The sequence below is a fragment of the Gorilla gorilla genome, chromosome Y (genome assembly GCF_029281585.2).
Source record: "Gorilla gorilla gorilla isolate KB3781 chromosome Y, NHGRI_mGorGor1-v2.1_pri, whole genome shotgun sequence".
Taxonomy (NCBI): Eukaryota; Metazoa; Chordata; class Mammalia; order Primates; family Hominidae; genus Gorilla; species Gorilla gorilla.
Genome location: NC_073248.2, coordinates 15,477,440 through 15,501,826, shown reverse-complemented (window position 1 = coordinate 15,501,826; position 24,387 = coordinate 15,477,440). Strand labels below are relative to the sequence as shown.

The 24,387-nt window shown below is 39.9% G+C and overlaps 1 protein-coding gene across 2 annotated transcripts; it reads right to left on the bottom strand.

The window, feature by feature from the left end:
• Positions 1–10,305: 10,305 nt before the first annotated feature.
• LOC129530256 (RNA-binding motif protein, Y chromosome, family 1 member F/J-like) lies at positions 10,306–24,387 on the bottom strand. 2 transcript variants are annotated; one of them, XM_055377116.1, is made up of 11 exons: positions 24,275–24,387; positions 22,300–22,412; positions 21,724–21,827; positions 18,301–18,478; positions 16,242–16,394; positions 14,113–14,227; positions 13,051–13,161; positions 12,502–12,612; positions 11,471–11,581; positions 11,298–11,386; positions 10,306–10,885 (listed from the first exon to the last, which is right to left on the bottom strand). In XM_055377116.1, exons 2-11 carry the CDS (start codon positions 22,406–22,408, stop codon positions 10,584–10,586), a joined length of 1,383 nt encoding a protein of 460 aa, XP_055233091.1. In that variant the 5' UTR covers positions 22,409–22,412; positions 24,275–24,387; the 3' UTR covers positions 10,306–10,583. The 2 variants fall into 2 exon arrangements, with proteins under 2 accessions (XP_055233091.1, XP_055233092.1); XM_055377117.2 differs by lacking the exon at positions 24,275–24,387 and having other exon boundaries at positions 21,724–21,813; positions 22,300–22,402.

Here is a 24,387-nt window from a genome sequence, read left to right as displayed (position 1 = left end):
CCCTTGAATTTATCTCAAATTCAGGTCCCAGCTGAAGAGGGGCTTCATGTCATGAGGGGGCATACCTTCCTTATCTTGGGATTTCACCTGGGAACATTAACTGTAAGGTCAGATAGGGGTGAGGATGCAATCTCTTGAGGGGTAGATGGGGTACCACAACATCACCTGCAAAAAATAAGAATAAAGACAGATGATACAGAAGGTTCTTCCAACTCCATCCCCACATTCCCTGAATTGCACAAGCAGTTTACACCATGGTCTGGTGTTCACCTGGGAGTAATCCAATGTGTCAGGAACATTTGGAGTGCAAATTGAGGCCACCCTGGCAAACTCCCAATTTGAAGGGTTTCATACCTGAGGCCAAAAGTGAGTGGAAAACACTGATGCTAGGTTGGATGGGGCCTCCCCACCGTTTCTCATCCTGACTTCCATGTTTCTCATCAATCTAGGGTTTCCTAGGTCTGGCTCAATGACTTCCACAATGAACGTTTCCCAGTTCATGGAGAATGACTCTCATGGGAATCTACCGCTTGAGTGTTTTTGGCTAAACACTGTCACGTTTCAATGACTGGGAAGCTTTGATACTTTTAAAACCGTAAATTCCCATTACAGCCATCAACAAGCAAACTTGTTCTTCCACTTCTATCAGAGGGATGCATGATTCGTTTAGGATGAGAAGCACACAGCCATATGTGGCTTTTATCAGGTAATCTAGCCTGTGTTTCATTTCATCTGCATGGCCCTCTCATTGTGGATGGGCTCTTTCATTAAGCTGTGGCTTGATGGGACTGCCTGTCTCCACAGATTATTTAGCTGCTGGGATGTCAGACAGCAAAATGGACTTCCGTAGGCTGGCTGCATTACAATTTATGTATCTTTATCACGTTGTGAGGCTGAGATTTTTTGCACTTTGAAGGAGGTATTGGGTCCTCTGACAGGAATTATTGAACATTTCTTGGACCGAAGATCAAGGCAGTTCATTTTCTCAGGTGGGCCGTACCTAGAAATCATGGTGGGCAAGTTTCAAAAATACTCAATCTTACAACGTCTAAGAAGGAATGAGAAACCCTGCAGATCCTATCGGATCCCTAGGGATTTCACACCATGGCCCGGTGTTCATCTGAACCTTGATTTTTCTTTGCTTTCATGGAAAATCCACAGTGCTTCTCAATACCACAACTGCACACCTTTTTCAGGCTTCCCATTGCAACATACAGCCTCTGAGACACTGTCTCAACATCATCTGCACTCGTGAGAGGCCAGTATGAGGTGTGAAAATGCTGCTCGAACTTGGACTTGCCTTTGTTGTGGTTCCTACCTTCCCCATAGAACGTGTGTGAGGCCCTGTATGAAGGGAGGCAGGGAGGTCAAGAGCCCTGCCATTTCACTGACACCAGCCTCTGGGGTCTTGGGTATGACTGTATCACCAAAAGAACCCTCAACAACACACCTGACAATATTCCAATCCTCAAGGGACCCGATTCTTGTACACAGTCTTTTTCAGGAATGAAGTCAGAAAAGCAGTTTCCAATGACAACCTCACCATCTAGAAATGCCTCTTCCTCCAGCTGGACACTGCCTCGCAGACGACCTGAAGGGGCTCTGAGGTTGAGACTTTTAGGGTCCCTCAGTGGGTTTTTGCTGGCAGCCTTTTTTCCTGATACCAGGCCGGGTCTTCCTGTACCATTTTTCTCTGCTTAGGCAGGCTGACAGTTCTACCAGACAGTCACCCTAGCCTGCCACACAAATGCGCATATGCTAGTCTCAGGACACCAGGCCTGATTGTGAGCTCTGGATAACTTCACAATAAATATTGTTGCCTAGCGACGAGTCCCTCAGCTTGGTGAAGAAGGAGACCTCTGTGGAGGTCTGTCTGCCGTGGACTCTCACTTGTCTTCTCTGTGGGATCCACGGGACAGTCCCATAATTCTTGGAAAGGACGGATGTGAGCCATCCTGAAGAATGTCAGTCAGAGCCCCAGGAATAAACAGTGAAACACCCAGGGATCAAAAAAGTTCTGCAGGATTTCCCATTCCTTCCTAGATGTTGTAAGGTTGAGTCTTTTTGAAACTTGCCCACTGTGATTCCTAGGTACAGACCACCTATGCTTCCCAGGGTTGCTCACTCCCAGTTGGGCCTCCTGCAGAAACGTGCAGCCTCAGGAGCTTCCAGGTTGTGTGTTTCTGTGGAAGTATTGTGAATGTTGCATATCTCTGTGTGTGTGGCATTGTGTGTTTCTGTTTGTGTGTGTGTGTTGTGACTGTTAGTAGAGTCTGCTTAAAGAAATGTGGTTAATGCACATTTTCAGTGCTTCTTTTTTTTTTAAGTCTCAAAAGCTCTCGGTGGCTTGTCTGTGTGGCTCTGCATGGGCTATGGGACTCATTGTTTTTTATTTCTCTGTGGATCATGAATCTGACATGAATTGAGAGGCATGCCATTACCCGCTGGTGTCCAAATCACTTTTTCTTTCAAAAAAAATCACTATTCTAGAGAGAAGAGTAGCACAACATAACAAAAAACAGACATCTCCCAGTGTTTCCTTGTCTGGCAGACAACCCATGGAGAGACACAAGCAGTCCTGACTACAGGGCCCCTTGTATTTACCTCCAATTTGCTTCACAGTTGAGCAAGTGTTTCACGTCCTGAGGGGGCAGTACTTCATAGTCTTGGGATTTCATCCTGGTACATAGAGTTTGATCACCAATAAGGTCAGATAGGGGCGGAAATACAATCTTGTCAGGGGTGGATTGGGTCCCGCAAGCTCACCTGTAAAAAAAAAAAAAAAAATGAAGACAGATGACACAGAAGATTATTCCAGCGCCATCCCCACATTCTCTTTGTGGCAGGATGGGCAGCAAAGAAAACACCTCGGACACTGGATTAAAGAAGGAAGTGACTTTATTTGGCTGGGAGTATTGGCAGATGCACATCTCAAGAAGCATGTTCACCGAAGAAATATTTCCTGGCCTTTTTAAAGGCTTACAACTCTGAGGGGTTCCATATGAAAGTTTTGTGATAGAATGAGATCTATAGATAGCATATGTAGTTAAAGTGGTGGTTAACCTTTTAACCTCAGGCCTGGTCAGCAGTGGCACCAGCTGGTCTTGCCACTGATGTCATTCCTGCTGTTTTTCAGATTTAACTTCCTCCTTCTCTTCAAAGAACAGGAGACAGTAAGAGAAATAGCCTGTCTCCTCATTCCCCACTTTGAGAACCTCACTCACTAGCAGGAGTTCTCACTCTCATCTTCACTACCTAGGTCTTACTGCAAGGCAGACCGATAGTGATTCATGTAATATACTTGTGCTATGGTCTTCTGAGGAACTAAGGTGCTAGAAATACAGGTATCATACAGGGGAGTAAACACTGGCTTATGAGAGTGCCTATGGACCTCCCCTTAGACTAAAATATTTACTCAGTGATCCAGTCCAGTTCCATTGATTCGTAGAGTTGCATACTCTCCTTTGTTTTTCAACTGGGATCAAGTATTTTTAATGAGTTATCACACATCAGGCTTGTTACTTCCTGGGCTGCATACTTTCTACTGGCTGGCATTATACAAACAAGCCCTTTTTAAAGTTTCACTACATTCATAATAACTATAAAACAAAAAGTCTTCTTTATCTCTTTTCCCTACCTCATAACTTGAACAGTCCTCAGTCTGAGGAAGGCCAGTTGAAGTCCTTACTGTACATGTCTAAAATGTAAGGAAAAAGAGTCCCACGATGAGTTTCCTGATGCTTCAGCCATGCATGGACCAGTCAGCTTCTGGATGTCACTGGTTCAGGGCTTGTCGTGTTCTTCAAAGTAACTTTGCAGGTGTTGTCTGGGCTTGGACTCACCTCCCAGGTCTCAGGTGCTGCAGGTTTTACATGGCTATGGAGGATCCAGGCTAGCATTTCCTCTACCTTTTTGGCCGTGGGAGTAGTCAAGACAACGTTCTAGGGTTCTTACCACCTGTGGCCACAAGAGGGCTAAGTTCCAATCTTTGATCAACACCCAATCACCTGAGGAGAAAGAGTAAACTGGGGAGAATAAGATGACGGAGCACCTCTCATTGACCCAGGCTGAAATTGTTTGTGTAATTTTCTCTAAAACCTGTAGCTGTCCCTGTAACTCAATTTCACCTAGCTCTCAAGGAGTGCCTAGGGGTCCCCGTAGTATGGGAGGGGGCCTATGATATAATATTTCGTAAGGGGAATATCCTGTTCTTTTAGAAGGTGTACATCTAATCTTAGACAATACCGTAAAGAGAGTTTGTACCCACTTGAACGCCATTTCTTGACAGACTTTTCCTAAACTATTTTTGATAGTCCCATTTATCTACTCCACCTTTCCGGAACTCTACACTGCATAAGCCGTATATAGTTACCATGTGATCCCCAATACCTTTGCTGTCTTTTTTTACCAAGTCAGCCACAAACATTGGCCCATTGTCCAAGCTGATTCGTAAGCACATTCCAAACCTAGGGATGATATCTTGGAGAAGCTCATGGGTTACTTCACAAGCTTTCTTAGTTCGTGTTGGATTGGCCTCCACCCACCCAGAGTATATACACACTAGAACTAGCAAATACTTGCTACCTCCACATTTGGGCATCTCAGTGAGGTCTACTTGGAGATCTTCAAACGGGGATGCTCCATAAGGTTACATGAAAGGCGAGAAGGTTGCCTAGCGTTGTGCTGTGAGCAGATGACACTCTGCTGTGCTACAGTTTTGGCAAGGGCTGAAAGATGTGAGATGTAGAAGTACCAGCCTAACAACTTTTCAAGTGACTTTTGGTCTATGTGGGTGGTCTCATGCACAGCCAGTATGACTGTGGCCTCTACCAATTGTAGCATGGCTATTCTTCCATTCAATAACTGATCCATCCCTCTTCAATCACTGGCCCTCCCTCTGTGTGACAAAAGTTGTTCTCTTCTTCAGAATAAGTAGGTACAAGAACAAGTATCTGAGGGAGCAGGGGGGTTGTGACCGATGCACGGTAGGGGGTGGATGCTACTTTCTGAGCCTCTGAGTCAGCTCGGGAGTTTCTTAAGGCAATCGAGGTGGAAGCTCGCTGGTGTTCTCTGCAAAGCATGACTGCTCTCCTTGTAGGTTGACCTGCCCTTCCCCTGCTGATCCCAGGCTGCACTCCCCCTTTCGCATATTAAATCCCAGGTAATGTAAATGTTGTCAGCAGATCTGAGCTTTCTTCTTGGACACCTTGTAACCACAGTCCTTCAGTTATCAGAGCAGAGTATCTGTTCCCTTGGTGCACTCGACTTCTGTGGTGTGTCCCAGCAGGAGGTCGTTGACGTACTGGAGCAAGAAGCAGCCTAGCTCTCTGGTGGGAAACTTCTGGAGGTCTCGAGCCAGTGCCTTCCAGAAGATTGTGGGGGAGTTCTTGAATCCTTGAGGAAGATGGGTCCAAGTGTACTGAGTGATGACACCAGATCCCAGATCCTCCCACTGAAAGGCACATTTTCTGGATCTCAGAGACTAGTCTGATGCTAAAGAAAATGTCCTTCAGCTATCCTCAGATGGCAGCAAACCCAACAATGTGTAGAAGTTAGATACCATTGGGGCAAAATCACCATAGCTTGGTTGACATAGCACAAATCCTGTACTGGCCTGTAGTCCTTGTTCCTTGGCTTGCAAGCAGACAGGAGGGAAGTGTTCCATGGAGACTGACAAGGAACTATAATTCCAAAGTCACTCAGGCCCTTGAGATGGACCTGGATACCTTCAAGAGCTTCTTTGGGGACCAGGTACTATTTTGCCTGAATGGTTGGGCCCCAAGCTTAACTTTGATGAGTACAGGGACCTAGTTGATTGCCAACCCTGGATTGTGGTCTTCTGCCTACACCTTTGGTCATCACTTAGCAACAGCTTGTCCTATCTTTTGGCCTGGCTGAGTTAAGAAGAGTCTCCAATCCTCACGCTGAGGAACAGTAAGGACAATGATGACTCCCATTCCAGGTAACTTTAGCTGTAAAGAGCCATGCTTTGTAAAAGAGATGGTGGCTCTCAGCTTGCTAAGAAGGTCCCTTCCTAACAAAGGCAAGGGCCAGTTAAGAATGTACAGGAACTAGGAAATCATTTCATGACCCCCAACAGTGCAGGTGCTGGGCAAACAGAAAGCTTGCTTTGCCGAGACCCTGTGGCTTCAATTATATCAATAGTCTTTTTTGGATAAGGGGGTGGCCGTGGTCGTTACTACTGCACATGTGACTGGTCCCCCTCAGTCCAGTTTGAACTGGACTGCCAGATTGAACAAGGCCCCTTCATCCTTGTCTGAGGCCTCCTGATCAGGGTAACCTTGTTTCCCTTTCAACTGGAAGCACTTGTCCTTCCAATGTCCTATTTCCTTACAGTAAGCACACTGGTTATGCTGCCAGCCTGGACTGCCAGACTGGTTAATTTTTCTGGTGTCTTCCTTTACTCACATCTTTGGGGTAACCCCTCTAATAGCTGTTTGTTAGCAGATTGGTGTTTCACCAGGCTTCGTGTTCACTCTCTCTGTGGTTCTTTCAGTGGCTTACTGCATCTCTATTTACAAACACCTCATTGGCTATCTCCAATACCTGTGAAGTATTCATGCCAGCAAACACAGCCTGTTTCTGCAATTTTCTTCGAATGTCTTCTATGCTTGGACTAACTAAACCCATGTTAATCATGTGCAGATTTTCAGGGCTATCAGGATCAAAGGGAATATGTATACGATAGGCCTCACATAGTCTCTCATAGAACATTTGTGGACAACATTTGTGGACTTCTGAGCTTCCTTAATAATCCCTTCCAGAAAAGCTTCCCTGTACAGGTTTAGCTTTTGCATACCCTGTTTTTCATTTGGGTCCCACTGTGGGTCTGTTTCTGGTATTTGGATCCTCACATACTTTTAGAGGTTTCAGTAATCAGCTGGAATATGTTCTTCCTGCCACTTAGTTGCTGCTTGGAGCACTCTCCTCCTGCATTGTCTACTGACTTAATTGCAGAGAGCCGTAAAGGCCAACATCATGAATGCCAATACCCTGGAAAAGTCAAATCATCGAGACTCTTCTAAGCACAACAGATCTTTAATGTCCCTTCGCTATGGCTGGAGAATAATCTAACATGTATCTGATAGAGTTGTTTAAAAGCCCCTGTTCACATCTCTCAGACTGGTATGAGTCAACTCTGGTCTGGTTTAGTTCTAGGCAACTGCAGCAGCTCACCTTTCATTTAGGTCGTGGCCTACACTGATTTTTTTGATCACTGACTGTGTCTTTGTCTGTGTGTGTATGTGTTGTGTGTTACCATATTTTATAGGAGGAGGCTAAATAGTAGTACTATAATTGTTTTGTAAACATAAAACATTCCAGGAAGTCAATATTGCCTATCAATTGAGCTTTAAAACAGATATGAAATTAGACATGACAAGATGCCACGTCTAGTATCATACCAAAGCTAGCCAAGCTTGGTGGCCCATGGATGTTCTCCCAGCTACTTGGAAGGCTGATGCAGGAGAATCCATTGAACCCTGGTGATGGAGTTTGCAGTAATGTGAGATCACACCACTGTGCTCCAGCCTGGGCACCAGAGCGAGACGCTGTCTCAGAAATAAAAAGAGAATAAAATAATAAAATAGGAGAGATCACGGGAGAGAGAAATGCATACAACTGGGTGGGCACTGTGGCTCATGCCTGGATCCCAGCATTTTGAGAGGCTGATGTGGGTGCATCACTAAAGGAAAGGAATTCAAGACCAGCCTGAGCAAATATTGTGAAACCTGGTCTCTACTGAAAATACAAAAAATTGGCCAGGATTGGTGTCATATGATTGCAGTCACAGCTGCTTAGGAGAGTGTGACTAGACAATTGCATGAACCCGTGATAAGGAGGGAGCAGTGAGCTGAGATCACGCCACTGCACTCCAGCCTAGGTGACAGGGCAGGATTCTATCCTAAAAAAAAAAATCAGTGAGAGAAAAAGATACAGAGACAAAAAGAAAGAAAGACAGGAAGGAAGAGAGGAAGGGAGGGAAGGAGGAAGGGAATGAAAATTTGTACCTAACAGTTGTAAATACTTTTGGCATACACGTGATATTTTGATACAAGTAATGTGAACTGGTAAGGGAGGGATCAAAGAGGGGATGGGGGTGGGTTAAATTATACTTGCTTAGAAGGAATAAGATCTAGTGTTCAGTGGCACACGGTGACTACACTTAATAAGGATTTATTGTACATCTCAAAATAATTAATAGAGTGAAGCTGTAATGTCGCTCATAACAAGGAAAGATATGCCAGACTCAGTGAGGTGGAATGTCGCTCATAATACGAAAAGATACGCCAGACTCAGTGGCTCACGGCTATAATCACAACACTTTGGGAAGCCAGGGAAGGAGGATTATTTCGGTCTGGGAGTTTGAGACCAGCCTGAACAATATGTCCAAAGCATTGTCCCTACCACACACACACAAACACAAAAGCTGCGCATGGTGGTTGGTGTGTGTCTGTATTTCCAGCTACTTGGGAGGCTGAAATGGAAGGCTTGCACATTTGAACCCCGTGTTCAAGGCTGCAGTGAGCTATGCTGGTGCCACTGCAGTCTAGGCTGGACAACAGTGTGAGACCTTGTCTCTAAAAAAGAAAAAAGAATCAATAAGTGCTTGAACTGAAGGATACCCTATTTATTATTTATATATTTGTTGATGGATATAATTATTTTTGTGTTGGAGTCGCACTCTGTCACCCAGCCTAGGGTGCATGGTGCAATATCAGCTCACCGCAGCATCAGGCTCCCAAGTTCAAACCATTGTCCTGCCTGAGCCTCCCAATTAACTGCAACGTACTACAGGCAGGCACCACCATGCCCGGCTAATTTTTGTATTTTTGGTAGAGATGAGGTTTCATGGTGTTGGCCAGCCTGGTCTTCAACTCCTGTCCTAAAGTGCTCTGCAAGCCTCGGCCTCCCCAAGTGTTAGAATTAGAGACCTGAACCACCACACCTGGACAGTAAGATACACAAGACTAGGGAGATTTATCTTTTCACTTCATCCTCACAATGCTACAGGTGAATGAAAACACTTCATAACATGAATAACTCACTTCAAAATCAAAGTTGGCAACTTCTCCCTTTAAAATTATTTGTACCCTTACCCTATAAAAATTGACGATTGTGTCAAAATTTTTCAAGAAAATACTTCCTCCTTGCCTATTAGTCTGTCAATTCTAAGAATTATGGACTGCAAAACTTCTGGAACTTGATGTATTTCATTTCTTTAGTTTGTATAATCAGGAAAATTAATTCATTTAGTTATTTCGGTCCAAATATTTTTATCATTCAATGATGTCTGAAAACTTTAAGCAATCCCATCAGAAACTTTATGCTGTTGTTTATGTTTTATATACTTCACTTTCCCCTAAGTATGAGGTTTAAAGTGTTTCCATTCATATTATCAATTAAATCTGATAGGCTGACAGTGGTGGCTCATGCCTATAATCTCAGCACTTCGGGACTCTGAGGAGGGTGGATCAGGATTTTTAGAACAGCCTGGCAAACAAGGTGAAACGCTGTCTGCACTAAAAATACAAAAATTGGCCCAGCTGTGCTGCACACATATCTAATACCAGTTACTCAGGATGCTGAGGCAGAATAGCTTGGACCCAGAAGGCAGCGGTTGCCATAAGCCAAGACAGAGCCACTGCACCCCAGCTTCGGCGACAAAGCTACACTTCATCTCAAAAAAAATTGATACTATCCCAACCATTCTAGATTATTCCTATTTGTAAGAACATATTACTAAACCATTACTTACAACATCCACTGTCAAAATATTCAAGAAAAAATTAACGTGGGTACCTCACAAGAAAAAACACTTCCTTTCCACTATTTAAACTACGAACATTTAAATTCATTATGCTATGCACCTGAGAAACTTAGCTGGTTCACTTCTGATTTAGGTGAAAAAAAAGTTTTCATTACCGTTATCCTCTTCAGTCACAGAATGCTTCACATAGAATGTTCCGGATGTCTTAAACTTTAGTATCAGTATCTAATTATTTCCTTTGACCTGTACTATTCCTTTAAAAAATAAACATTTTAGGATGAGGCAGACAGTTTTGTAGTCTTTCTGAAGACTTCTCAAACATTTTAACCTTGTTAGTTTTTAAAGAGAAAAAGCCTAATTAGAAAACTTGAGCAGCTTGCAAGGGCGACATAACACATCCCTAATTTTGTATCTGTGTTCAAAGAAACAAAGGAAAACGTACAACAAACTACACAATTTACTCTCCTATTGAATTTGGTTTAAGCATGTGTGGCTAACCAATAACACCAGGCATCTTGCAGTACATGTAAAATTTTATTGTGAAAATTTTAAGGCAGATATTACATCTAAACACTTTTCAAATAGCATCAACAAGTATGAAATTACTTTGAAAACAATTCCTTTTCCTTTGAATACCTCAAAAAATTCATGGAGGAAGTTAGTATCTACCTCTCTCCACAAAACCAACATGTTTCTTTTAGTAATATGCAGGTAACGATGCAGAAATAACATTTCAATTTTTGATTTGCAAACAAGGTTTGGTATGCAATAACTATTATTTTGAATGCTTGCTTTAATATCTGCTCGAGTCTCCTTTTTCAGATCGACACTCCCCACCATCTGCTATAGATGCCACATAACTTGAGCTACCATATGCTTCACGATGATCAGGGAGCACCCTACCCAGAGAAGGCAGATTCCTTTGGTCTCTTCTGCAAACATGCTCACGATCACAATAATGAAAATCACCACAGCTCCTTGAGTAACTCTCCCAACTTCTGCCATATCTATCTCGTGTATTACTATATGCATGGCAGGTGCTTCCATCATAAGACATCCGAGGCCCTCGTGCAGGTGGTGCACCATGAGAGGTCCCTGCAGCGTTGATAAAATAATATGTGGGACTACATTTAAACATTTTTTACTGCTATCATTAAAGCATGAATTAGTTAAAGTACTATTTGGAAATATCTGCTTTCCTCCGCCTTTGTTGACAGGATATTAATCAAGTCTTCAATAGTCAGAAGGTTTTATTTAAGAGAAGTGTAAGAGTAGTATTTTGCAGCTTAACAAACTTAATTCTAAAGTAAATGCTCAGTCACATTTTCTTAAGGTTAACTGAAGTTCTCACCTTCGTATCATTCCCTAGGCTTTATACTGTTAAGAATACTCAATATTTAAACATGTTGCATATGTCCTTTACAATTTTCCTTAGAATTTCATTAAAATAACAATCTGGTCTATTCAATAAAATTCTGTAATTTACAAATCCATCCTGGACCCTTACCATATCTCGGAAATGCATCTCTATAAGAACTTCCACTTAGATGTTCAGAATGATCTCTACCAAGGGCTTCACCATAGCCATCATGATAACTAAATTGAAAAAAAAAGTATTTTCAATTTCAGAATGAACCATTTAAGAAATCTATTTGATAAATCCAGATGACATGACAGTACCTATATCCTCTAGAGGAATGTTCATCCCAACTAGAATGACCATAATCACGGTATGCATAGTCTCTAGGTGGTGGAGTATAGTCCCTGGTTTCTCGGGAACTTGGATGATTTCTGCGTGCACAAGTTTAAGCAAGGAATTTTAAATTGTCAACTTCTAGTATCCAAAACATAACTAAATTACAACTTAAACACAATTAAATTGCCAAACATCTAAATAAAATGCCCACAGAGCCCAAATGCCCAAAATGCCCAAATGCCCAAAAAGCACATGAAACAGATACTCATAATCAATGATTCAGGAAATGCATGTCAAATAAAAAAGGAGCTTCCACACTTCACACACACACACTGGAAGGGCAATAAATTTTCAAAAGCAGGAAATAACAAGTGTTTGAGAGGATGTAGCTAATTGGAGCCCTGACACAATGTTAGTTGGAATGAGCAATTTAAGAAATCTATTTGATAAATCCAGAAAAAGTTACAGTATCTATATCTTCTAGAGGAATGTTCATCCTGCCTAGAATGACCATAGTCTCGGTATGCCTAGCCTCTAGATGGTGGAGCATAATCCCTAGTTTCTTGGGAACTTGGATGATTTCTGTGTGCATAATTTAAGCAACAAATTTTAAATTTTCATCTTCTAGTATCAAATACATGACTAACTTACAACTTTAAATTAAAAGGCCAAACATCTAAATAGATATTTCTCCAAATAAAATCGACAAATGCCCAAAAAGCACAAGGGACAGATACTCATATTCAGTGATTCAGAAAATGCATTTCTTTTTGTTTTATTATACTTTAAGCTCTAGGATACATGTGCATGATGAGTTAATGGGTGCAGAAAATGCATTTCAAATCCAAAATCAGATATCATATTTCACACGCACAGATGAATGGCAATAAATTTTCAAAAGCAGGAAATAACAAGTGTTTGAGAGGATGTAGAAAAATTGGAGCCCTGCTACAATGTTAGTTGGAATGAACAATTTAAGAAATCTATTTGGCAAATCCAGAAAAAGGTACAGTACCTATATCCTCTAGAATAACTTTCATACCGTCGAGAATGACCATAATCATGGTATGCATGGCCTCTAGATGGTGGAGCATAATCCCTAGTTTCTTGGGAACTTCGATGATTTCTGTATGCATAAGTTTAAGCAACAAATTTTAAATTTTCAACTTCTAGTATCCGATATATGACTAACTTACAACTTAAACAAAATTAAAAGTCCAAACATCTAAATAGATATTTCTCCAAATAAAATGGGCAAATGCCCAAAAAGCACATGGGACAGATACTCATATTCAGTGATTCAGAAAATGCATTTCTCTTTTTTATTATACTTTAAGTTCTAGGGTACATGTGCGTGATGAGTTAATGGGTGCAGGAAATGCATTCCAAATCCAAAATGAGATATCATATTTCACACACACACACTGGAAGGGCAATAAATTTTCAAAAGCAGGAAATAACAAGTGTTTGAGAGGATGTAGATACATTGGAGCCCTGATACAATGTTAGTTGGAATGAACAATTTAAGAAATCTATTTGACAAATCCAGAAAAAGTTACAGTACCTATATCCTCTAGAGGAATGTTCATCCCGATTAGAATGACCATTATCACGGTATGCATAGCCTCTAGATGGTGGAGCATAATCCCTCGTTTCTTGGCGACTTGGATGATTTCTGTGTGCATAAGTTTAAGCAACAAATTTTAAATTTTCAACTTCTAGTATCTAATACATGACTAACTTACAACTTAAACAAAATTAAAAGGCCAAACATCTAAACAGATATTTCTCCAAATAAAATCGACAAATGCCCAAAAAGCACACGGGACAGATACTCATATTCAGTGATTCAGAAAATGCATTTCTTTTTGTTTTATTATACTTTAAGTTCTAGGATACATGTGCATGATGAGTTAATGGGCGCAGAAAATGCATTTCAAATCCAAAATGAGATATCATATTTCAAACACACAGTTGAATGGCAATAAATTTCCAAAAGCAGGAAATAACAAGTGTTTGAGAGGATGTAGACAAATTGGAATGCTGATACAACGCTAGGTTGGAACGGAAAATGATGCAGCTACTATGGAGAAATGTGGCGGTTCCTCAAGAAAACAAACATCATTATCATAGGACCATGCAATTCCACTCATATACACCCAGAGCTGAATATGCATACTCAAACAAACATTGGTGCGTAGAAATACTGGGGTGGAAACCACCCAGATAAAATAATGGGCTAATAGCTTGTGGAAGGAGTGAAGTGCTGTGATGTAAATGAACCTTCAGGATATCATGCAAAAGGAAAGCTGACAAATACAAAAAGTCATGTACTGTTTGAGCACATTAACATTAAATACCCACAACAGGTAAGTTCAGAGGCAGAACACTGACTGGTGTTTGCTAGCAGCTAAGGAAAAGGACGAAATGGGAGGGACTGCCTAAATGGTAGTAGTTTTAAGTTGGAGGGACGAAAATGTTCTGGAACTCAATGGAGGTAGTTGTTGCACGGCACAGAATGTATTAAACACCCCTTAACTGTTCACCTTATAATATTTAATTTTGTTATGTGAATTTCATCACCACAGAAAAAAAAATCAACTGTGTTTTTTAATTTTTCCTTTACCCATCGTTAGTTGCATAACCATCATCTCTTGGTGACATGCGATCATTTCTCCAGGAAGATATTGTCCCTCTGCGTGGAGGAACTCCATAATTCTCTCTTCTTTGTGACATGGGACCTTTAACATTCAAATGATGGAACATTATGTAAAGAACACCAAATCTGAAACACTATTTTCTCTTCTCTCAAACAACTTTTTAAAATTATTTCTTCTATGACTCCATTCTTTGTTTCCTAAATTACTAGACAGTCATGACACTGTGAATATTTCTTATGGCTTTGGATAATCCCATGGCTCCCACAAGGCCAGTTCTTCTAATGAAGCTGAAGGCAAACATTAATGCTTAGGTAAAAGTTGATATGTAATGGTTAATAACTACTTAGTTATTATTTTCCTTTTCATATAAATTACTGATGACTGTGAGTGACACAGGCAAAACATGTAAAACCATCAAACTCTTCACTGATTTTAAAGTTTACATACATTGTCGTTTCTCAGCCAAAGAAGGTGGATTTTCCAATATCATTCAGTCCATCTCACACACACATAAATACAGCTACCTGTAAATGACTATATGCTAAATGTTTACATAAAAGTTCTTTATCTCTAACTGGTTGGCTCTATCTTCAATGTTGACAAATTAAAATGTATTAGTGAAGATTTTCTAATGATGGTCAAGATTTGCTTTTACTGCCAAGAAAGCAATGCTATGCAAGGGGTCATTACAACATTGTTGCTATTTCAAACTAGAAAGTTTCTCCTTTAATATATTCTTCACTTGCTATTCCTTAGAGGTCAGTGCTTCACATATGATACCTTCACTGGCTAATTTTCCAGTGGAAATGAGTTGGCTTGGGTATCCTGAAGCCAATAAATACCTCCCTTCACCGATACTCTACGTATGAAACGTAAAATTGAAAATGGCAGTTTTTAACTACCTCCATATTAGGATGGAGGACTAAGAAAGAATTTTAATTTGCTCTGCTTAAACTTCCTTGCTAAGAACTTTTATTTATTGTCTTATTTTCTTCTGTTCAGTCTGCAGTCTTACAATTCTTCTCAAAAGCATTACCTGCATTCAACCCTACTGCTCACCTCGGGTTGCTTAGTTCTAAATCCTCTCCTCCAATAATTTCAAATCTTACACTAAGGATCTTGTGTTAATGTTTAAACAACCCGGTACAATCTCAATTACTGATTTACATACACCTATATTTCACAGCTCTGCATTTCTGTGATATCCACTTAATTTAAGAATTTTGGACTCCTACGTGTCTACCTTTCGAGCCTTAAATTTATTTTTAAATCGTATTTAAGCCCAATGACTCCTTGTCTGCTAAATGCTCTTGTAGTTCTTTTGAATCTTCATGCAAGCAGTGAGTATGCCTTGCACATACGCATTACTGAGGTCTCAGAAGCTGGAGGGCCAGGCTTAGCAGCTCACACTGTGAGTGAGTGTGGAAGGCTGAGGCAGCTGGACCACTTAAGCCCCGGGCTTTAACATCAGTTTTGACAATGTAGTCAGATCCTCTCTCTACAAAAACATAGGAAAAAAGTGTAGCTAGGTGTGTTGTTGCATGCCTGTAGTTGCAGAAACTCGGGAGGCTGAAACAGCAGAATTGCTTGAGCCCAGGAATTTGAGGCTATAGTAAGCCGTCATCTCACAAATTTGAGGCTACAGTAAGTCGTCACCTCACATAGTGCACTCTCACCTAGTAAGAGCAAGACTCCAAACCAGCAAAGTCACCGAACAAGCAATTTTTAGAATGGGACACCATGGGACTTAGGAAATGGAAGAATTAATTAGATCAAGAAGCCTACCATCAAAGAATACTGCTAGGAACCTTTAGAAAAATTAAGGGGAATTTTCTAGCAAACACAGGATTAAAAGGAATGTTGGCCTCACTCTAATCACTTATTTGATCTGCAATGAGAAGCTCAAGTATTTCTCAACATAAATCTGAAATGTACCTAGTGAGATAGAAACTATAATAAAAGCTATCAATCAGTAATTATGCTCACGTATGTGTCACTTCCCTTTTGTTCAATGAACTTAAAGCTAAGCGTTCAGGTAAAACAACTCATTTTTAGTCATACAAAAGCTACGGTCTTTCTGTCAGGTAGCATTTACCTTGGCTTCCCATCCATCTATTGCTTCTTGCCACAGCAGAAGGAGCAGATTTTTTCGGAGGAGGACCTCCACTTCTTGAAGATGGACCTCTTTTAACTGGAATGAGTCCCCTAGAATAACTCATCTTGAGATCAGGAGTGTATCCACCATCATCTGTATTTCAAACAAAATATTTTCAGTTAACTAACATCACTGTTTCTTAAATGGCTAAGTTTTAGTTGTTTACAAATATTTTCTACATTTTATAACAAATTCACATTTTGTCTAAACTAATAAAATTAGCATTCCTACATGATATTAGTACACTTCAAGCAATAAAAGTTCATTTAGAAAATCTGGAAAGAAACTCAAGTATCATAATATATCGGTATGAAGGAGAGGTAAGGAAAAATGGGGAGTGAACGGGGGCAGAAATCTATCACTAAAATATCTAACTATCATATGCATAAAAATATTAAAAGAAAAATGATAAATGACTGTTTATATCATTCTGTAATGAAAAATTTTCAAAGCACATCATAAAGATAAACTAATTTCCATTCAAAGAAACTCAAATATTTCCAATACCAAGAAGTCACATATCAGGAAAATACATTGTCTCTAAAATTTGTTAACACAATATAGAATTCTTAAAATTCCCTTATGAGACACTAATTTTCAGTTGAGACTATGCTGAATTGTAACAGCCTTTAAGAATTGCATATTCGGTAATATAAACATATTTTTATACCTCTACAAAAATGTAGATATATGCCAACTGCCAGGTGGTGTTACAGGTTAGAATTTATATATACATTCGCGTCCGTGGCAGAGTATAATTGAACCTCACCCTCAAGATCAGTGGAGACAAAACAGCCGTGAAGCTATGCATCTTAAAATGGAGCAAACACTGCAATTTCAACTTGAAAAAAATCTCCAATTAATTACACGTCTGGTTATTAAAACTCCACGTTAATTGTTAGAGTTTTGAAGGTTGGTTAATAGATAATACAAGTTAACCAAGAGGTTTATTTATTTATTCAGATGGACTCTTGCCCTATCACGCAGGCTGGAGTGCCATGGCATAACCTTGGCTCACCGCAGCTTTTGCCTCCCAGGTTCCTGTGATTCTCCTGCCTCAGCCTCCTCAGTAGCTGGGATTACAGGTGCACACCACCACGCCCAGGCAAATTGTTTTGTATCTTTAGGAGAGACAGGGTTTCACCATGTTGGCCAGGCTGGTCTGGAACTCCTGACCTCGTGGTCCACCTGCCCTGTACTCCCCAGGTGCTGAGGTGACAGGCGTGAGCCACCTCGCACAGCCCATCCAATAGTTTTTTCTTTTTCCTTTTTTTTAAATATATGGTTTGTTTTTCTTTTATATGTAAAGATGGACCCCTCATTTCTATTAAGTAAGTCACTCATAAATATCATTTTCAGTGACTCAGCCTCCAGCAAAGAAAGATTCATACATATCTGTGAAGCAGTGGTTTTTACATCTTTCCAGAGTCACAGACTCTTTTCAGAAATTAAAGTTCTACATTTCTTCAACTGAAAATGCTTTACGGCAGGCCAACGTACAAACTCTCTTTATCAAAATTACAAAGCGATACATTCGCATAGATGTTTCCACATGTAGACACAAGAAAACAAATACTGCAAAATCAATCTTCAGTATTCAGTTACTTTTTCCTGTTGGAAAATTTAAAATATTACATTGTACTTTGATGATACAACTGACATGAAGTTCTGGGCCCTAAAGTAGAAAACTCTAAAGTATAATGAATATAAATGAGTTCTGCAGAAACCCGGTTGAGTACAGGCAATCACCATTCATAAACACAACTCAGTTTCAAATGTGTGTTACTTCAATGCAAACTTATTATAATTTTAAAACAAATTTTAGATATTAGTTCAATCATTTTTATAATACACCTTTAGTACTTAGAAATAAGTTTGCTTATTATCAATAAGCTAATTTTCTCTTCATACAAGAAATAAAAAAATTGAGAAATTTTGATATCTTCAAACTTATTTTCTTTCAGTCCTATGGTTCCATCTTTATATTTTAAAACATTACCCAGGTGTACTTCATGTGAGCGAAGCCACCCTCTTTTTCCTCCACTGCTTCCTCTTGCAGATCTCAGACTTCCTGAAGGGCTTCTGTTTCTCGAGGAAGCTGGTGGTCTCCGCCTACCACCACTTTGAAAAGATGGTTTCTTGGCTTGTTCTACTTTTATTGCTTTTCCATCCAAAGACTAGAAGTATTAAGGGTACTATCAATAACACTGGCACATTTAACGTAAGCACATTTTACAAACAGTTTTACATCACCTCTAGTTCAATTCGAGGTATTTTCTCCCAAAAGGAAACTTTGTTTTCTCCTAAAATGAACACATCTTTCGCAATGCCAAATTTGAGATAGTTACTGAGCACATGCCTTCCATTAAGGGATCAAACACAAATTCTATTATTCAAATTCCTTGAAAAGTCCTCCATTATTAAAAAAAAAAACTCAAACATAAAAAAAAGGATTGACCCATCACACATTCTATGGAAGAATGTGGCACATCTGTTTTTTACAATATATAATCCACTTCATCTTTGTATTCACATCACTGATTTGAAAGTTGCAGTGTCCCAACAAAACTTGCGTCATTTTAAAAAAAATGAGCTGGGCGCGGTGGCGGGCTCCTGCAGTCCCAGCTACTCGGGAGGCTGAGGCAGGAGAATAGCGCGAACCTGGGAGGCGGAGCTTGCAGTGAGCCGAGATCGCACCACTGCACTCCAGCCAGGAGGACAGAGCGAGACTCCGTCTCAATAAATAAATAAATAAATAAATAAATAAATAAATAAATAAATAAATAAATAAAATAAAATAAAATAAAATAAAATAAAATAAATGAGCTTACTTTTTCAGAGTGATTAGTCACATTACTCATTATGAGTTGTTTCTTGTTGGATTTTCTAACACTTACATAAAATGTCCCCATATGATTTACAATTCTATATTGACTCTAAAAATGTTTCTGTATATGTGATCCTTGTTTGATCTCATTAAGTTTTCTTCCCTTACTCATTTCTTACATTGCCTTAGACGTGCCCCTAAAAAACGAATCTTAATATAGTACTTCAGGTAATTTCTCAGAAATGCTTAACTATCCTAATTAATTTCCTAATAACATTTTTCACTGTAATCTTTTCTACAGGCCACAGCAATTTTTGAAAACAGTTCAGCTAATAATGCGATTTAAAAATTACATGGCTTTTGTTATTTGGAGGAAGGACTTAAATCCCCGAACAAGACCCCTTGCAGCCACATCGCCAGTTGTTCCTACCTTGAAACTTCTTTTGTTATTTCTGGGCTCAAAATATTCTCCCCAGATTTGCCCACGGCTGCTTCCTTCCCAGTGTTCTGAAGTCAGTCAAAATTCCTTAACTCTTAATTCCCCCTGAAAACTCGAAGAACCTCCTTTATTGGCCATCTTAACATTAATGTGCATACAACATTCATAGTTATTTTAACACAATAAATTATGTGAGATGAAGTAATTTAGAAATAACGTTGGCTGGGTGCGGTGGCTCACACCTGTAATCCCAACACTTTGGGAGGCCGAGGCCGGTGGATCATGAGGTGAAGAGATAGAGCTCATCCTGGCCAACAGGGTGAAACCCCATCCCTACTCAAAGTACAAAATTAGCTGGGCATGGTGGCGCGCCTCTGTAGCCCCTGGTACTGGGAGGCTGAGGAAGGAGAATTGCTTGAACCCGGGAGGCGGAGGTTGCAGTAAGCCAAGATGGCCCCACTGCAATCCAGCCTAGGGCACACGGCGAGTCTCCATCTTAAAAAGCAAACAAACGAACAAAAACTTTACGCAAATTATCTGCCCTTTTGCTTGAAAACTAGACGGAAAAAAGAAATTATCATAGATTCCTATACAGAAGTCAAAATTATCTCCATACCTACCACAAAGCCATGAACCAAAAGCAACTCTTGGTTTCTGCCACAGCTTGAAATACTAATTTATAAGGGTGAATAAAAATGTACTTTCTGCTATGTGACAGGAAGTGTGCTAGATGTAACAGAAAGAAAAGCAACTAGCAAGACTTAAATATGCACTATATACAATTTCACGATCAATAGATTAATACACAGTACAGTGAGTACAAAATACCTACAATACGAAATGAGGAAGAAAATATGAAATCTAAGTGGTTTTTGAAGCATAAATTTTATGTATGAGACATAAACAGGGAAGGATAATTCTCAAGAAGTCTAAAAAAGCACTTTGGGGATAGCGTGAAGACTAACAGGACCTAAAAACAGATTGGGATAACGTTATTTATTTATTTCATTTATTTTTTGTGTTTTTGAGACGGATTCTTGCTCTGTTGCCAGGCTGGAGTGCATCGGCGTGATCTCGGCTCACTGCAACCTCTGCCTCCTTGGGTTTAACTGATTCCCCTGCCTCAGCCTACTGACTAGCTGGGTCTATAGGCACACACAACCAGATGCAGCTAATTTTTTTTTATTTTATTTTAGTAGAGACAGGGTTTCACCATGTTGGCCATTATGGTTGCTTTCTCCTGAGCTTCTGATCTGCCCGCCTTGGCCACCCAAAGTGCTGGGATTACATGCATGAGCCACCATGCCCGGCAAGATTGGGATAGTTATAAAGCAAAAAAGCACTAAAGAGCACAGAATGGAATGCTCTTGACTACAATGTAAAGGAATCCAATAATTAATATAATTACATAAAAGTTTAAAGCTTAAGCAAACACACAATCTCTAGATTTAAGACTCAACAGGACAAGAGACCACTGGTTCAATCAAAACAAGTCCTCAAACACACTGGGGAAATGAGTAATTAGCTATTCATGTTACATAAATCACTCTGGTGACAGGAAAGAAATGTCCTTAGCAGAAAAAGCAAGCATGGAGCAAAAATGCCAGTTACTTCTTCTGCTATCTGACTTCAATGTTCTCATATTATTTTCTATTTTCAACTACTTAACCTTTTCGTAAATGTAAAGGTCTTATTTAAATATACTTTCGCAAAAATGTATTTTCATAAAATATATTCTTCAAGAAGGAAAGAGTCTTTCCTTCTTGTGAGTCTGTCTAGATGTCTATCCAGTTTGTCTACACTCTAAAAGTATTTCCATGAATTGGATGTACTTCAATTAATAGCATTTAATAAATATTGACTTATTACTTTCATATACATGAGGGTTCCTTATAAGTTTTAAAGCTCTTCAAAACCTTTTAAAATATATTTGCACTCATATCGAAATACAAACATAGAAAAAGGTTATCAAATATTAATTTATATAATGTTAATTCCAATACCCTTCCGACTACACTTGCACGTATATGGCACAAAAAAGAGGATGGCTTCATATGTCATTCTACTATCTTCAAAAGTTTAGTAATATTAAAAAGACCTAGAAATATTGTTAATTGAAGAACAGAGTTAGAATATTAGTAATAAGGGACTCTTACCTTTCCATTCATATCTTTGGCAGCATTCTTAGCATCTGCAGGGTTCTCAAAAGTAATAAATGCAAAGCCTCTGGATTTGCTGGTTTGATACTTTATCAAAAGAACTAAAATATATGAAAACATTTTACATGCATATAATGGACTCATCAAGGTACTAACCATCTAAAAGTTACATCAAACTAAAAAATAATTGCATTTCACATCACTATTATGGTTCTTAATACTTAGTCACCCCTACAGTCAGTCTACTTTATTCCAGTTTGTTTCGGAACTCCACAGCACATTTACTTTTCCTCATTTTCCTTTCTAAGTAGTAGGTTATCCTTTCCATAGAACCTTAACCTACTACTATGAGAATTTTCCAAATATCAAACAGATACTACAAAATAAGAGTTTAAAACGCATAAGGCATTTTAATGTAGGTATACAATGAACTTTGAAAAAATATATTTTTTCAAAACATATATATATATAACATACATATTTTAAACAAACATATTGAAATATACATGTGAAAATACACATACACACACACACACACACACACACACACACACACACGGTTTTAAGAGTTACCTTCTGATACGGGACCATGTTTCCCAAATACTGCTTTAAGCATCTTCTCATTGGTTTCTCTATTGAGGCCACCAATGAAAAGCTTGGCAGGATGATCTGCTTCTACCATTGTGCTGTAAATGGTAAAACATTATCTATATTTAGATACAAATAAGCTAAAAAGATAAAATTTTATTACACACTGTGCTGAAAACCCAAGTAAAATTCCCTTCCCGAGGCTGACATCTTTTTAGTATTTCTGACTTTAAATATGTAAAATTTGTAACACTCAGAGCAAAGGCGCACTAACTTCATGGACACATGCTGCATTTTAGTATGTACCTGACAAAATCTCATTTCTAAAAATTAGATAAGAAAAGCTATTGTAATTTTCCTAAGTTGCAATATGAAGAATGTCCCCATTTAAATAATTTTATTTGAAAACAATCTATGTATGAGGTACAGTGTGATGTTTTGCATATTTGCTTTCTTGAGATGTATGTCTCCTGTGGCCAAAGTGAACTGCTCGCTGCAGGCTCTTCCACCCAGCCTCAACTGATCTTCCTACATCTCGGCTTCCCAAGTAGCTAGTACTACAGGCGCTTTCTACCACAGCTGGGAAATTTTTTGTATTTTTAAAAATAGACAACGGTTTCCCCATAGTGCCCAAGCTAGTCTCCAAATCTTCGGCTCAAGTGTTCTGCCGGCTTGGGACTACCAAAGTGATGGGATTTCAAGGGTGACTCACCACACTCAGCATGATATTTGGATAAGAGATGAAATCAAGCTACTGAAAATGTTCTAGGAGGAGAATATTTTAAATATTTTACCATCTTTTAGTGATTTGAAACATACAATAGGTCAAAGATCCCCAAACCCTAGCCTTCAACCCGTACCTATCTGTGGCCTGAATGTGATGCCGGAGGATGACATGTAATACCTGTCTGTGGAGAATGTAACGCCTGAGGATGACCTGACCTGGTACAGTTTTATCCGGAAACCATCCTCCCTACTCCCTCGCTGGCCCTCCCTGTCCCCGTGACAGCCTCACTGCCCCACCTGGCCTCTGTCACATTGCTCCTACCGGAAGACCCGCCCCACCACGTGCCCCTCGGAGACCTGCCGCCAGCCCCCACTCCCAAACCTGTCCACCTCGCCGCCTTCTTCCCCTGCGCAACCTTTGCCTGAGGAAAAACTGGCTTCCACTAAACCAGTCCCTGATGCGAAAATAGCAATGAAAGAGTCCATTACGTTACCCAGGCTGGTCTCAAACTCCTGACTTCAAGCCATCCTCCGACCTCCACTTCCCAAAATGCTAGGATTACAGGAGTAAGGCAGTGTGCCAGGTTAACAGAATAACTTAAGCGCATCTATTTTGTTCCAGTTTTCGGCTATCTAACTCCATTTATCTCCATTACACCCACTTATTCGGTTTAAATTATTTACGGTGCCAAAGATACATGAAACATCTTTCAAATACTGTCATACAACGAAGGAGACAATTACAGCCTTTACAGAGGCAAACTGAAACTGAGATTATTTATGGCCCCATATTTCCACATACACTAAAGTAACACAATTTATGTCAAAATTTGATAATTTCTTCCAAGCAAATCAGACACGCGACATGTGCTAACTAAAAGTGTGACTTTTTAATCGCAGTGGTTAAGTGTATCGCCTGTATTCTGAATCATGACCACATTCACAGAGAAAACCCGCTTTAATAAAAAGTGCACATGAAAACAATGGCGCCTTAGCACCATCTCCCACAACTAGTCGGACATATTAGGCAGTTAAAGGTAGAATCCTCAGGAAAAATCAATGAGTTTAACGAAAGTGAGTCTCTTAATAGCAATGAGGAGTTCTTTCCCCAGTGACTCCTCCCGTAATTCAACACCCACACATAGAAAACCCATCCCCTTTTATAGACAAAATCCCAAACCTTTGCTTTCTATTCTTGCCGAGAGACCCAGCTGTCCAGAGAAACAGAAAATACCTGCGCTTTTTAGTAGGACAAAGAGCCTGAGGTTCGCCTGGCCCTCAGGCCATACGTAACCGGCTTCGGAACACCACAGGGTCAACTGCACGAAGGACAGCTGGAGCTACCCT

Coding starts and splice junctions, on each gene's coding strand:
- LOC129530256 (XM_055377116.1), bottom strand. CDS start 22,408: ATGGTAGAAGCAGATCATCCTGCCAAGCTTTTCATTGGTGGCCTCAAT. Junction 14,228..16,241: donor TAGATGGATGGGAAGCCAAG/GTAAATGCTACC, acceptor TGAATGTTAAAG/GTCCCATGTCACAAAGAAGA. Junction 11,582..12,501: donor AGTTATTCTAGAGGATATAG/GTACTGTACCTT, acceptor TTGTGCACGCAG/AAATCATCCAAGTTCCCGAG.